General features: G+C 45.3%; 2 protein-coding genes across 2 annotated transcripts in view; one reads left to right on the forward strand and one right to left on the reverse strand.

Moving 5' to 3' along the window:
* The window catches only part of Miga (mitoguardin), a 477,244-nt gene that overhangs the window by 192,192 nt on the left and 269,509 nt on the right, over positions 1-15,543 (reverse strand). The window lies entirely within an intron of this gene.
* LOC145397810 (protein unzipped-like) overlaps positions 8,179-15,543 on the forward strand; it is a 141,981-nt gene continuing 134,616 nt past the window's right edge. Inside the window, exon 1 of the mRNA XM_080270831.1 lies at positions 8,179-8,514. Within this exon, the coding sequence (XP_080126957.1) occupies positions 8,477-8,514 (38 nt within the window). The 5' untranslated portion in view covers positions 8,179-8,476. The remainder of the gene's footprint in view (positions 8,515-15,543) is intronic.

Below are 15,543 nucleotides of genomic sequence, written 5' to 3' on the forward strand. Positions count from 1 at the left end.
AGCGAGGGGATGATACGCTGTTCTGGGACAAGGTGGGGCTGTAGGTGATAAGTGGGAACAGAGGGACAGGGCAGGGCAGGGCAGGGCAGGAAAAGACAAGAAAGGCTGAGGGGGAGCAGGGCAAGGAAAGAGTGGGGAGGGCAGGGGAGGACAAGGGAGGGGGTGAGCAGGGCAGAACAGGGTACAGTGGGCCAGGTCAAGTAGTCATGTCAAGTAAATTCAGGCCAGGGCAGGGCAGGGCAGGGCAGGGCAGGGAACAGAACGGAGGGGCACAGCAAGTCAATGTAATGCAAGGCAGGGGAGGCCTGTCTACGGTAAACAGAGGAGAAGCGAACACTTCTGAACTGAGTCGGCTGGTCATTTGTGCAGAGGTAAAAAAACAGAGAAAAAAAAAAAGTCAAAATAAGCTTATCCACGCTGGAGATGTACGAATGGAAAAGGTGTGCCTGTAGGGACACCAATGCATGCAAAAGTTAGCGCTGTTGTGGCCATGTTTATTTCAGAGTACACGAAACAGAACAGCAGACTAACTTTTGTCCGTGGCTGTAAACATATGACAGCGTACCATAAAAGGTGTAATGGCGGCATCAGCGATAACCCCCAACCAGGCCTTCCTCTACACAGCCAGGGGCATGATAACCTTAGGCCCTCCCTCAATCCCCTCCCCCTCCCTCACCCCGCCATCACGAAAGGTAATTACAGGGCGGTGGGTGGAGGAGACAGGTAAGGGAGGCCGCCCTTATCTCCCTCACCCTCATTAGTTACTTGACGGTTTCGGGGAGGATCGCATTTACTTAACGGGCCGGTGGAATCTGACAAGGATAGCAGGTAGTGGAGGAGGAGGAGTCGGGCAACTGGCAGGGGTAAAACTGAACTGACGAGGACGACAACTACAACGACGATGATGATGACGACGATAATGATAAAGATGATGAGCTCAGGATCCATATTAACACCACATCATCGAATAAAAAAAAAAAAATACGATTCAATCACATTAATTTCAACGCATTCGTTTTATGTTAGGGAGCAAGACTATGATAACAATCCTATGGTAAAGAATGAACAGAGATCAACCTTAATACAGCAGTTAGGCTTCCAGAACAATGAACGACCTGGAGGAGATTGTGTCACCTGCGGGTCACCTGGCTATGACCCGGAAAGACGACTGGAGCTTTGACGTGGTGAAGAAGAGTGTGACGAGTTCCTGTACCTGCCATCAAGAGGGAGGCTGCCACGTCACTACCACGTCACTGCTGCTTCATGTCACGTAGGGAGGGTTTATTATACAGCACCAAGTAACACTCCGAAACACAGACAAATGTATGATGCCAAGAAATCTCTCAATCTATCTGTGTCAATCAATCTATCTATCTATCTATCTATCTGTCTGTCTGTCTATCTATAGCCAAACGCCTTAATCCCGTAAAGGGTGGCCACAAACAAATCGCTTCCATGTCGCCCTGTCGCCTGCCATTTCCGTGCCCTGCCCCCAACTTACACCCCCCCCTCTCTCATATACGTCTCTACCCCATTCCTCCATCTCATCCTCGGTCTCCCCCTCCCTCTCTCCACCAAGAAGTCTGCCTCTCACATAACATCACGTCTCACAGTCCTTTTACCACAGCGACCTCTAAATTCTCCTTGCATATCTTACATACCCATCAATATAAATTTTACGTCCTGCCAATGAATAAGGCTCCTTCTCAGTATTCTGTGTGGCACGCTTGGGATTTTTTTCTTGCAAAGTTGAGAGAGAGAGAGAGAGAGAGAGAGAGAGAGAGAGAGAGAGAGAGAGAGAGAGAGAGGGAGACAGACATAAACAGATAGAAAGATACAGAAAATGAAAAAAAAATCCCTTACCAGCGACAGGTAACAAGGCCTTTTCTAAAACTCCGGAAAAAGTGTATGACCGTCTGTAAAACACACAAAAGGGCCTCGTCCGTAAAAAGGGGATTGGTCCGTAGTAAGAGGGGGTGTATAACGCAGCCACCCGCGACGTCACAGGGGGCGGTGACGGAGGGGGGGATGAGGGTAGCCTACTGTGATGACATAATGAAACTATCAGAGAATATGTAAGAAGGAAAATTTGAGGTGACAGACAGATAGATAGGAAGACATACCGTGCCATTGATAGATAGATAGTCAAATAGACAGATAGACAGATGGACAGATAGACAGCTCTAATGATGACAGTAATAATGGAAAGGCTGATGGCACGCATAAAACTAATAAAAAAAGATCACGACGCAAACAGTAGTCATAAATAGTCATAAATCTGTGAGTGCAGGAGGCGTGAAGAAGATTGTACCTCGCTCACTCGCTTACTCACTCACTCACTCACTTTCTAATGCACCCGGCACATCACTTACATATTCACTCACGCTCACTCCCAGACAATCAATCACACTTACTCCTGACACTCACACATTCACTCCTGCACACTCACTCACTGACTCCCTCATACTCACTCATTCACGCCTGCACATTCACTCACTCCTGCACACTCACGCACTCTTGCACACTCACACATTCACTCGCTCACTCACTCATACTCCTAGACACACTCACTGGTCCACCTCACCATGGCTGGCCGGAGACCCCAACGCACTCTTAGCAACGTAGCCCAGGAGAACAACAAAGTAGGTCTCTCTCTCTCTCTCTCTCACACACACACACACACACACACACACACACACACACACACACACACACACACACACACACACAGCGTACTGAGCCACACATACATTAAATTACTCTTGAAGGTATACAGCGAAAGACGTGAATAACAGGGGCTGTTGAAAATAAGAGTGACGGACAGGGGTAGACAGGGAGTGACAGGAGAGGGGGTAATGACAGGCGTGGCGGTGATCCATGACAGGTGGTAATGATGAGGGTAATGACAGCTTTCCCGGGCCTCAGCACACGTAAGCCTCGAGTCAGCACAAACGATTCAATACGAGGACGCAATTTTTCCTCTCAAAGACCCCTAACCCTTTTCAGCTCACTTGATGGCCAAGTGTAAAAGCTGATTCGACTAGTAACCAAGGAGACGCATTCCTGAGGAGCATTAACAGAACATACTAACCTGACAAAGACCCCTAACCCCTTTCACCTTACCTGATGGCCAGGTGTGAAGGGTGATTCGACTAGTAACCAAGGAGATGCTTTCCTGGGTAGCATAGGTTAAAAAAAAAAATCTCTAACCTAAAGATGATCCCTAACCCCCTTCTGCTCAGTTCATGGCCAGGTGTAGTTAGATTGGAGAGCTGATTCGACTAGTAACTAAGGAGACTCATTCCTGGGTGGTACAGGTTATAAGCCCTTTCAGGTCAGTTGATATCCATGTGTAGTCAGATTGGAGGGTTAATTCGACTAGTAACCAAGGAGACTCATTCCAAACTCATAACTAAGACTCATTCAGTTGATATCCAGGTGTAGTTATATGGGAGGGTTAATTTGACTAGTAACCAAGGAGACTCATTCCAGTCTCATAACTAAGACTCATTCAGTTGGTATCCAGGTTTAGTCAGATTGGAGGGTTAATTCGACTAGTAACCAAGGAGACTCATTCCAACATAACTAAGACTCACAGAATTTTATGCAACCCGGATTTACTATTCAAGCAGAGAGTTGCCCAGTTCCGTCAGATAAAGACAGACTAACACACCAGATATTTTTCACTCAACTTCAGACATTCTCGTACTGAAGGGGTTAATGATGGCCGCCTCTAACCCCCCCAATCCCCCCAAAAAATCCAAAAGGCTGAAAAAAATCGTCTGGTTGTTGCATTAACAAAAATACGTCATTGGTGTGAAGTGGTAAATACGAAATACGTCGTTGGTGTGAAGTGGTAAATACGAAATACGTGGTAAATACGAAATGCCATTGGTGTTAAGTGGTAAACACGAAATGTCATTGGTGTGAAGTGGTAAATACGAAATACGTCATTGGTGTGGTGATATGAAATACGTCATCGGTGTGAAGTGGTGAGTCCAAAATACGTCGTTGGTGTGAAGTGGTAAATACGGAATACGTCATCGGTGTGAAGTGGTATGATACGAAATACGTCATAGGTGTGAAGTGGTAGAATACGAAATACGTCATAGGTGTGAAGTGGTAAACACGGAATACGTCATAGGTGTGAAGTTAATACGAAATACGTCATAGGTGTGATGTGGTTAATACGAAATACGTCATAGGTGTGAAGTGGTAAACACGGAATACGTCATAGGTGTGAAGTTAATACGAAATACGTCATTGGTGTGAAGTGGTAAATACGAAATACGTCATCGGTGTGAAGTGGCTAAAAATCGTTCACTGGAAAGACGTATTTTTCTTATTAATCTTTCCAACAGACGATTTTCCTCAGCTCAAGGGAGGCTTTTCGACCTAGAGGGGTTTAGAGGCGGCCTTCCCTCACCCCTTCACTACGAGGGGTCTTTTCCTAAGCTGAATAAATCGTCTAGAGGCAGGGACAAAGATACAGAGTCGTCGTAGTGAAAGGGTTATTTCCGAGACGCTTACCAAACCACCTGTACCATTTCCTCATTACCTTCCTAAATCTTAAGATGATATTATGTACGGAAAAATAGTAGTAGTAGTAGTAGTAGTAGTAGTAGAAGAGGAAGAAGAAAAGTAGTATTAGTAGTAGTAGTAGTAGTAGTAATAATAATAATAATAATAATAATAACAGTAATAATAATAAATGCAACCACTCCTCGGATGCTAACCCTTCTGGGCCTCATCTGGTTAAAGCGCCGTACCCCACTAGACCACCAGGCGATCAGCTGGTTAAATGGCTAAAAGACAGTGTAATAAATGGTTTCCTGGGTTACGAGAAATATTTTGGCTTGTCACTCAATGCAGAGTCACCAGAAAGTAGCTACATCAAGTAACTGGATGGGTACGATGAAAGAAATTACCTATGAAAATAAATGACTGCTTCACCCCCTTCCTCCCACCCCACACCCACACCTACACCCCAACCACCACGTCCCACCACTCACATTCACACCTGACCACCACGTTCCCCACCCACACCCACAACTGACCACCATGTCCCACCACCACCCTACACGATCCCCCACCCTCTCTACCTGGCCCCCTCCCCCAACCCACACCCTGACCACCGCGCCCCGCCCATTACCCACCCACACCCACAATTACCGTCTGGGTGATGAATTGCCCCCATTAAGCGCCAAGATTCGCTCGGTTGGCTTCTTTCCTGGCGCCATCATTATCAGCTGACCCCTACCTAGCCCCCCGCCGCCCTGCCCTGTCTCGTGCCTGCCCTTCCACACACACACACACACACACACACACACACACACACACACACACACACGGTACACCCCTCGCCAAGAACACTCAAGGAAACGCCCCACCTTTTGCCGTTCCTACCTGTTTCCATTACCAATATCTCAGACGCAGATCGTATGTTTTTCGTGCCCGGACAGGTAAATCAAAGTATCCTCAAAGTATTCCCCTCTCATGGTGTACTCTGTGTGTGTGTGTGTGTGTGTGTGTGTGTGTGTGTGTAAATATCCATCACTGCTCGGGTATGGTCTTGAACTAAAATTTTTGTCAACTCTGATTTTTTCCCCTCTTCCGTGATTCTCCCTCCCTCCCTCCCTCTCTCTCTCTCCTTCCACCTCTTCTCCTCCCTCCTCTACCCACTTTTTTCTCCTTACTCCCTATCCTTCCTCCCTTCTCCCTACTTCCTCCCCCACCCCGCCAACCTCCCATCACCCCCTTCATTCAGTCTTCCCTTCTTTGATCTATGTCTCACCTGCCCCTCTCCTCGGGGGGGGGGGGTAGGATCTTGACCCCAGTGAGGCTGCTTTTCATACCTATTCGATTTCCTTAAGACGCCAATAAAGCTCTAAGGTGGGAAGAAGCTGTGACATATGTGCTACGGTTCCAAGCACACACACACACACACACACACACACACACACACACACACACACACACACACACACACACACACACACACACACACACACACACACACACACACACCTACCTGTATTCTCAGATCCACCAGGTAAGCTTCCCTTAAAGACGATTTGCTTTGGTTCCGTAAAAGTGTGTACGCGACTGGACACTCGCCTTCAATCTTTTTTATTTAATACAATTTTGCGTTTCTATCCAAAATAATATGCTTAAATAAAATTGCTTAGGCCTATCTATAACTACTAATATTTTAATTTGTACAAGTATCTCTTTATCTGTATCTATCTATCTATCTACTCATCTATCTACCTATCTATCTATCTAACACCCCTATTCCACTTCGCCGTCGATTCGCGTGTTGAGGAGATTGCTCAGTGAACGTTATCAACGTACTCTACATCCTTAATTAACTTCCTACTCCCGCTGTTACACCCACTCCCACACCAGCAGACTGGGCCCTTACCACAACACATACGATATTATTAAGCTTTATTTTTATTTTTTCTGCCTACATAAATTAAACCCTGGACAGGTAAACTTCTGCCCAGTGCTGGTTTGCAGGAAAGGATCAGTGAACATCCGTATATGGACACTAAATAAACACTAAGACCATCAAACATGCTACTCAAAGATTCAAACATCCACGCTATACCTAACCTAGCATGGAACTGAGTCGTCACCATTATCATCATCATCATCACGATCAACTTTCAACCTCCAAAATCAACGTTCACTCCAGCATCAACACAACGTTAATGCCAACGCCAACGCTACCCGACCTCGCAAACAACTGCACGTTATGTCCGTCTCAAGACTCAAATTATCTTTCAACTAAACCTCACTCAACCTCAATAAATAAATAAATACACAAATAAATAAATAAAAATCAACACTCACTACACCTGTCATCATCACACGACACTGCAAGACTCAAAACTTCACGAACATCCCCCATCATCATCATCACCTAAAAAAAATCCACGTCCACGCTATCACCAATGCTACCCCAACGCCGACGCCACCCAACCTCACGATGCCTCAAGAAATGCATGTCTAATCCGTATCAAAACTCTAGACCATAATCATCATCATCAACATCATCCAGAATTTAACGTCATCATCATCACCATCCAGAAATCAATCTTCACACTAGCCCCACCACCACCCTACACCCACCACCACCATCACTATCATCATCATCATCAATCAATCAACGCCTGCCACAATTACACGCCACTGCAGGTCTCCAACGCCCACGCTATCCAACCTCGTGGAAAAAAATATATATATATCAAACCTAACATATCTTTTAACTGAACTTCACCCGTCCTGTAATACAAACACCCATCATCGACACTCACAACTACAGTCCTTCTACCTTAACTTGGCCCAGGTTTTGGTCCTTCTGCAGCTTGTCATGTAACTTGGTGGCTGAATTAGACAGTGGCTCTACATACTTTCCATGGCACTTCTTTGTGACTAGTATCGTATTCTAGTGTTAATGAATCGATTTAAGTCAGCATTCAAGATGGAGAGATGGCAATTTTAAGCCAGCTTGGTGTAAAAAGGGGATAGTATTGTATAGATGCAAAGACTGTGTTCGCTCCCTAGCATCTCTTCCTTAGCGATTTATTTTTGGATAAGGCTAATATCAATGTTCATGTTATTTATTCTGATTATGGTGGTATCTGAAGTATATAAACGACATAGAAGAGGATGGTAGGAAGTAATAAGCAAAAACAAATCGCTTAGGAAGAGGTGTTAGGGTGCTTCACAGTAAGAATACAAGACTTAATTATTTCAAATAATGTCCTACATTTCTGTAACTGAAAGGTGTGAAAAATATAAAAGTCTTGAATGGCGGCAGAATTAAGATTATTATAGAGTAGAAAGGTATATGAGACAGGGGGATGTAAGCTGGGGGAGGGCAATGAAATGGCAGGGGACAGGAAGATATGGAGGCGATTTGTTTGTGGCTACCCCTTACGGGATTAAGGCGTCTGGCTATAGATAGATATACAGATAGACAGAAAGACAGACCCAAGACTTCAACGCCCCTTGTCCGCAACGCCCACGCTACCCAACCTGGCGAAGTCTCAGAAGAATGACGCGCGGCACGGGAAGCATTGAGGGTTCTGGCGGCGGCGTGGCGAGGGGAAGGAGGAGGGAAGAGAACGGCGGGGTCAGTTATTGTTCAGTCCTCGTGGTGTACGGAGGTGCGCCGCTCCTGCTCTCACCCCTCCATCACTGGGTACCCCTCACACCGAACCCTCACTTTAACACCAAGCCCTCAATCTAACACCAAGCCCTTCACCTCACACCTCCATGATCTCAGGGCCTCTCGCGAAGCCTCTTACATGACCCCCAGTGCTATGAAATGCAGTGAAATCCCAGTAATCCTTCAGTGAAATAAATCCTCTATGTAAAGCAGTTATATCGCTGTAGGGGCGGATTACCTTTGGCCAATACGGTACCTTGGATCAACGCACACGCCCCCAGGACCTACCCGACGAAGATGATGGGGGGCGTACGAGCGGAGACACTTGCCTTCAGGTACGTGGTGTCCAAGGGAAGGAAGTCAGAGTCGTCTTCTCGTCAGGTTAAGAGGTTCCCTTAACACTTCTTCCTTAGCGACTTATTCCGTATATTACACATTATTATTCACTTGTGTGTTAATACTTTTTTTTTTTTTAATATATCGATACAGTTTCCTTTAATAACACACAAGATAATAAAAATACGCCGTATACAAAAATAAATTGCTCATGAAGACGTGCTGGAAAACCTATGTCGATGGGAACATGGAAATAAGTTACTACGATACCGATTACACCTCTCTTAACCTTCTATCTATCTATTGCCAGACGCCTTCATCCCGTACGGGGTGGCCACAAACAAATCGCCTCCATGTCCCCCGCCATCTCACTGCCCTCTCCCCCAGCTCACACCCCCGTCCCTCCTACATACCGTACATACATTTACTGTCAATTTGGTATATTCGAAACAGGATAAAAACAAAAAAAATCTTTCCCTCGTCTCCCGTCAATATTACTCCGTCGTTTCCATAGAGATTGTGAGGTAAGGATGGGTGTTACCTTCCATGGTCTTCGATATTTTTATTATTATTATTATTATTACCGTATTATTATTATTATTATTATTATTATTTCCGCATTACTATTATTATTATTTTTTTTTTTACAAAGGTCTATGAGTACTTTAGCGTTCACAACAAGGACCTTTTTTAAATAATTCACTAATGTACAGACGATTTTATTCAATTTAGGGGAGACTCACTGCAACAGAGGGGTTGAATAAATCCATCACTATCCCCTGCACCGACTGAGCCTCTTAAAGCTGAAGGAAATCGTCTGGAGATACCAATAATAAACCAAATAAGTAAATAAATAAAATAAACGCATGACACTAATGTATTTTCGAGACACACGAGATAATTACAGGTGATATCAGGTAAACCGAAAAAAAAATCCTTGAAAAAAACTTGATAAATTCTGCAAGTGATTATTTTTCTTTTTTTGCAACACGGTGGTCTTAATTTCAACATTTTAGGGGCAAATTTCGATGCTGCACAGTCGGGAACAAAAGTATTTCTTATATTTCACCTCTTCTGCTTCTCACTTTCCTCTGCTAATATTCCTTGGCTGCGATAGTGACATTTTTTTTTTTTCAACACAGTGGTCTCAATTTCATCATTTTTTGGACAATTTTCGAAGCTCAACAGTCTGGAACAAAAGTACTCCTCATATTTCACCTCCTGTCACTTCCCTCTGCTGGCTAATATTTCTCTGCCGGTAGATTATGTTCCTTGATGCATTTAGGGGGAAAGTGACGGACAGTGCCTTGTGCCTAAACCAGACGTGGTGGAACAGCAGACCAACTTTTGTCCCTAACTGTACTTTTCGTAACTAAGACAATATCTGATCTTAAGGATATCTTGAGGACAGGGACAGGTATCCACTCTACGCCGTAGGTGATGACTCTACACTGAATGCCATGAAGACCACTCACATCTAAGAAATTACAGGGGCGAATTTTAGCTGGGAAATCGAGACAGGTGGTTGTATTTTGCGCGGCCTTGGTGATTCCGTAGCTCCTCTTCCTCAGCGATTCATTCTGTACTTTACGCTTCAATATCCCTTTTACGTGACTGATGCAAATTATTTCCATTATTAAAACGATGTATATAAAAAGTATAAAGGGGAATGTTAGGGTATCATAGGCCAAAAATAATTCGCTTAGGAGGAGGTGTTAGGAAGCTTCCCCTGGCACCCAAAATCCGGACCTGTACGTCGCCTCACAGCTCCTCACGACAGAGCCACCCCACACCACTGCCTCGCCTCCCCCACCGCCCGCGTCTGCGTGCTCAACCTCCCACCTCCTCCTCCACCTCAACGCAACCCCACGTCAACTTTTTCCCCTCACATTACCAGCTTTTCTCACAAATATTCGCCTAATCTCGGGCGCCACTTTAATCGTTGCTTTATGGAGCAGTTTGGGTGATTTCTTGCACCGGAGTTTTAAAGAGTGACCATGAAGGAGTTTAGTGGAGTTAAGTAAGAACAGTAGTAGTAATAGTAGTAGTAATAATAATAATAATAATAATAATAATAATAGTACCAGTAGTAGTAGTTGTAGTTGTGGCCTCAGGTTCATCTGCACTTCAACCGGACGCTCCCTGACACCATTCGCTACTACAGACTTAGCACCATCACACGAACTCACAAACTTAGCACCTTAACATTTACAAACTCAGCACCCTTCAAAGGACTCACAAACATTGCATCTTAAGTGACTCGTAAACTTAGCAGTGACTCACAAACTTAGCGCCTCAACAGTGACTCAAAAACACAGCAATATAACTTAGCGCCTCGACTCACAAACCCAGCATCCCTCGACTCACAAACTTAACATCTCTAGACTCAAACCTGAAAAACCTCGACTCACAAAATTAGCGACTTTCGACTCACAAACTTAGCATCTCGACTCACAAACGTAGCACCTCCTCACCGACTCACAAACCTGGCGATTCATACCCAAAAGTATTATCAGAGTCAGACTAACTGGCACTTTCCCTCTTTGCTAAACTCTGGATATGGACATAATATTTGGTTCCCCTTTCCATCCCTGCATGCCTCATACACGCCGCACGCCTTTCCATGTCACCACTTGGGCGCAAATACCCACCGTAAGTACTGAATACAGTTTAGAGGTGTCTCATTCACTACTGGTGAGATGGTGTTGGCTAAGATGTTTTTATGCCAGGTCGGTGGGTCTTGTGGTAAACCAGGTAACCAGCTTAAAGGAAATTCTGATGAACACTTCCCTGCCACGGCCTAGAATCGAACCCGCATCCTTTCGACCATCACACTACTACGCTGCCCCAACTCTGCCTTATAAAACTTCAGTAACTTCGACTCACAGCTGTTCAATGGTGAGTCAATGGCAATACTCCTTTCATCTTAACTTGGCCCAAATTTTCGTCCTTTTGCAGCTTCTTCCAGACACCTCAATGCCAGAAAAATGAGTATACTATTGCTTTGCACCCTTTCCAAAGCACTTCTTCGTGACTAGCATCATATTCAAGTGCGAATCTCTTTGCTACAACTCAGCATTGACGCGCTCGCACGCACGCGCGCGCGCACACACACACACACACACACACACACACACACACACACACACACACACACACACACACACACACACACACACACACACACACACACACACAAATTTCAGGCCAAGCTGAAGTGCAAAGAGTTTGCCAACACACCTTCCAACTCTGCCAACACTACCACACACATTCCAACCCTGCTAACACACTGCCAACACACCTTCCAACATTTCCAACACACCTTCTAACCCTGCCAACACGCCTTCCAACACTACCACACACCTTCCAACCCTGCTAACACACTGCCAACACCCCTTCCAACACTGCCGCAACTTTTCACCTAATTCTGCATAAGGGAGCCCTTCAAATCGGCTCCGTCTTCTTCAACGTTATCGCTATCGCCAAACTTTACACACAATGATTCACTTTCGATTCTTTACATTTTTCTCTCACTATCTTTTACGGTTCGGGTCAAACACACAACCAAGCTATCTCTCTCTCTCTCTCTCTCTCTCTCTATCTATCTATCTTTCTATCTGAAGCCCTGTCTTTTTCTGCCATTGAGTTACGTGAAATAAGCTGCAAAAGACGAATATCTGGGCCAAGTTAAAGTGAAGGGCGTATGCTCACCTCCACCACCCCCCAACCAAGCCAAGCCAAGCCACGCCACGCCACCCATCAGCTATCATTAAATATTACCTGCTTCTCCCCGTCAAAGGTGAAAACAACTCATCTCCATCATACGTCATCAATTTCTTTTCTAGTTCCAAGAAATCGAATACAATTATGTCTTTTAAGTGGGATATCGACTGAACTTTAGATAGACAGATAGAAAGATACTGATAGATAGATAAAGATACTGATGGATAGATAAACAGATAAACAGATACTGATAGACAGATAGATAGATATTGATAGATTGACAGTAAAAAAAAATAGCAACGTAAAATAAAAATCTGAATAATATTTTTTGGGGGAAGAGAAAACGGAATCAAAGGCTAAAAGTCTGCTACGTTTTTCCTTCTAAGAAAAAAAAAAAAAAACAACTTCAAGATCTGTTCATATATCGAGATGCCTGCACACACACACACACACACACACACACACACACACACACACACACACACACACACTGCGTTTCTGAGACTGGAGGTCATAGTCAGAGAGAAACACAAACCGCCGGAAAACCCTCCCTGGATCTGAATAAATATAACTTGGAGAGAGAGAGAATTAAAAAACATATAAGTTCTTGAAAAAATACGCAAATCAGAGGCATCAGGAAATCAATGGGGAAATTTTGGCGTTTCGAAATTCCGGTTTTGGCGAGACTTACAGGACAACCCGACTAATTTTACCGCCATCGCGAAATCGCCAACACGAATTCGCTATTGCATTGGATCCCGTCATAACCCGGATTTAATGAGCGCTGCGTAATTACCAATCCCTTCCAAAATGGCGCTCAGGCTTCCCTATGATGGCTAGCGGGGGTAATTACGAGGGATGGGCATTATAACAGGGCTTGCCAATCACTCTATTCGCCCGTCATTACCGGTTATACGCACGACACCGAAGGGACACCATATTCTCTCTCTCTCTCTCTCTCTCCCTCTCTCTCTCTCTCTCCCTCTCTCTCTCATTAAAAAAAGAAAATCAAGTATGTTTCTCTGTATTACCATGATTTTTTTTTTAGTGTGGTAGTTTTTCTTTCCTCTGTGTGTGTGTGTGTGTGTGTGTGTGTGTGTGTGTGTGTGTGTGTGTGTGTGTGTGTGTAAAACCACGTACAGGCGGCCGTCATAACCAAAGCCCCACCTGCAATAATCTCCACCCTGAATTACAGAGCTCAAAACGCGAATCCAATCGTAAACATCAGGCTGGGGGGCTCCACGGGGGGCTCTGGGGAGAGGGGGGCCTACCTTCTGTGAGTCTGGGGGTCTGTGGAATTTGTGGGGGAGGGGGGCAGGGGCTAGAGTTTCTCCTTATGGGGTTCTGTGAGGCTTGGTGTGTGTGCGTGTGTGTGTGTGTGTGTGTGTGTGTGTGTGTGTGTGTGTGTGTGTGTGTGTGTGTGTGTGTGTGTGTGTGTGTGTGTGTGTGTGTGTGTGTGTGTGTGTGTGTGTGTGTAGAGGGGGGAATACACCTGTTTTCTTCTGTGAATCAAGGTACCTATGGGACAGGGGGAGGGGGGGTAGAGGGGGCCGGTATCCCTCCACCCTGACCATAGCTAATTAGGAATGGGCGTGATAATGGGAGGAACCTTGCCCCTACGGTGGTGTGTATGGGGGTGGGAGGGTGGTGGTGGTTGTGGTGATGGGGATGAATAGGTGTGTCAAGGGTGGTGGTGGGTGTGGTAGTGATGACCTGGGGATGTGGTGGGTGTGGTTGGGGTGGATGGAAGGTGGTGGTGGTTGTGTTGATGGTGATGAGTGGGTGTGGCGGGGGATGGTTGTGGTAGAGGTGGTTGGTGCTTGTGGTGGGTGTGATAGGGGGTGGATGATGGTCGAGATGGTTGTTTAATTACGATTACTGATGGCAGACAGGTATGAAGACTCGTTAAGGTAAAGGTAGCGGATGTCAGGTGTGTTGAGGTAGGCAGGATGTGGCTCCATGCTTCTTCTACATATCTTTAAATTGTGTAAGGTGTGGAGAAGGTAGTTTGTGGTGTGGTGGTTGTGATGGTCGTAATTGGTCGTGATTTTTGTGTTCGTGGAGAATGTTTGTGAAAGTGGTTGAAACTGTGGGTGGTTGTGATCACCGTAGATGGTTGTGGTGGATGGAATGTAAAAATATATACCTTGGCTGTTGTGGTGGATAAAGTGTGTGTGTGTGTGTGTGTGTGTGTGTGTGTGTGTGTGTGTGTGTGTGTGTGTGTGTGTGTGTGTGTGTGTGTGTGTGTGTGTGTGTGTGTGTGTGTGTGTGTGTGTGTGTGTGTGTGTGTGTGTGTGTGTGTGTGTGTGTGTGTACCGGTAATCGAAATGGTGTTGATCGTGGCTATGACTGCGGTAGGGCAGGTTGTTATGGTAGAGATTGTGATAGTAATGGTGAACAGTAATAGTCAGTAGTTTCTGTATGTGTGTAGGGGGTGTGGGGGCTGTGATGGAGGGGGAGGAGGGAGGGAATAGAAGACAGATGAGAAGAGAAAATAAGAAAAGCAAGGAAGGGGAGAAGGAAGGAGGAGTGCGCCGAGGAGAGAAAGTACAAGACAGAGGAAGCCAGAGACGCAGCCCTTGTAATAACTCTTCATGAATGGCAAAGAAGAATCGATGTGGTCAATTGGTATATTTGAAAGGGTAATTGGATTTTATTATTTACTAGCAATTACGGTGATTTGCCTGGGATGGTGATGTTGGTGATGGAGGAGCGGTGAGGGAGGATGCGAGAGGGTACAGTGACTTTTGTGATGAAGGTGGTGGTGGTGATGATTATGGTGATGTGAGAAAGGACAGAAAGTGATGATGCTGGGATGAAAGTGTGGTGATGGAAGAGGTGAGGAAGTGAAAAAGAAAGTGACTATTTGTGATGATGATAAGTAGTGGTGAAAAAGACAGAAAGTGATGATAACTGTGGTGGTGATGAGAACTGTAGTGGTGGTGATGACAATTATAGTGTTAGGACAATATAATGAATGTTGCGGTGGTGATGGTGACAATTATAGTGACGTGCTTAAGTAGGTGGGGATAAAAATGTGATGATATGGTAGTTGTGGTGATGCCAGTGACAAATATGGTGATGGATGTGATGGTGATATATGATGGTGAAAATAAGAGTAATGTGAGTACGTGGGAAAGGCGGCAATGTTGCGGTAGTTGCGGTGGGGGAGTTATGGTGGTGTGAAGTGTGGTGATAATGGTGGGGACGATGGTGTTAATTATGGCGGTGGAGAGGGCCATGGTGGGGGAGGTAGGTAGGGGGGGGAAGGGAATGGTAGGGAGGACAGGGGAGAGAGGAGGAGA

Source organism: Coenobita brevimanus, chromosome 43 (assembly GCF_032717465.1).
Source record: "Coenobita brevimanus isolate Jiangsu-jjx chromosome 43, ASM3271746v2, whole genome shotgun sequence".
In the NCBI taxonomy this organism is placed as follows: domain Eukaryota; kingdom Metazoa; phylum Arthropoda; class Malacostraca; order Decapoda; family Coenobitidae; genus Coenobita; species Coenobita brevimanus.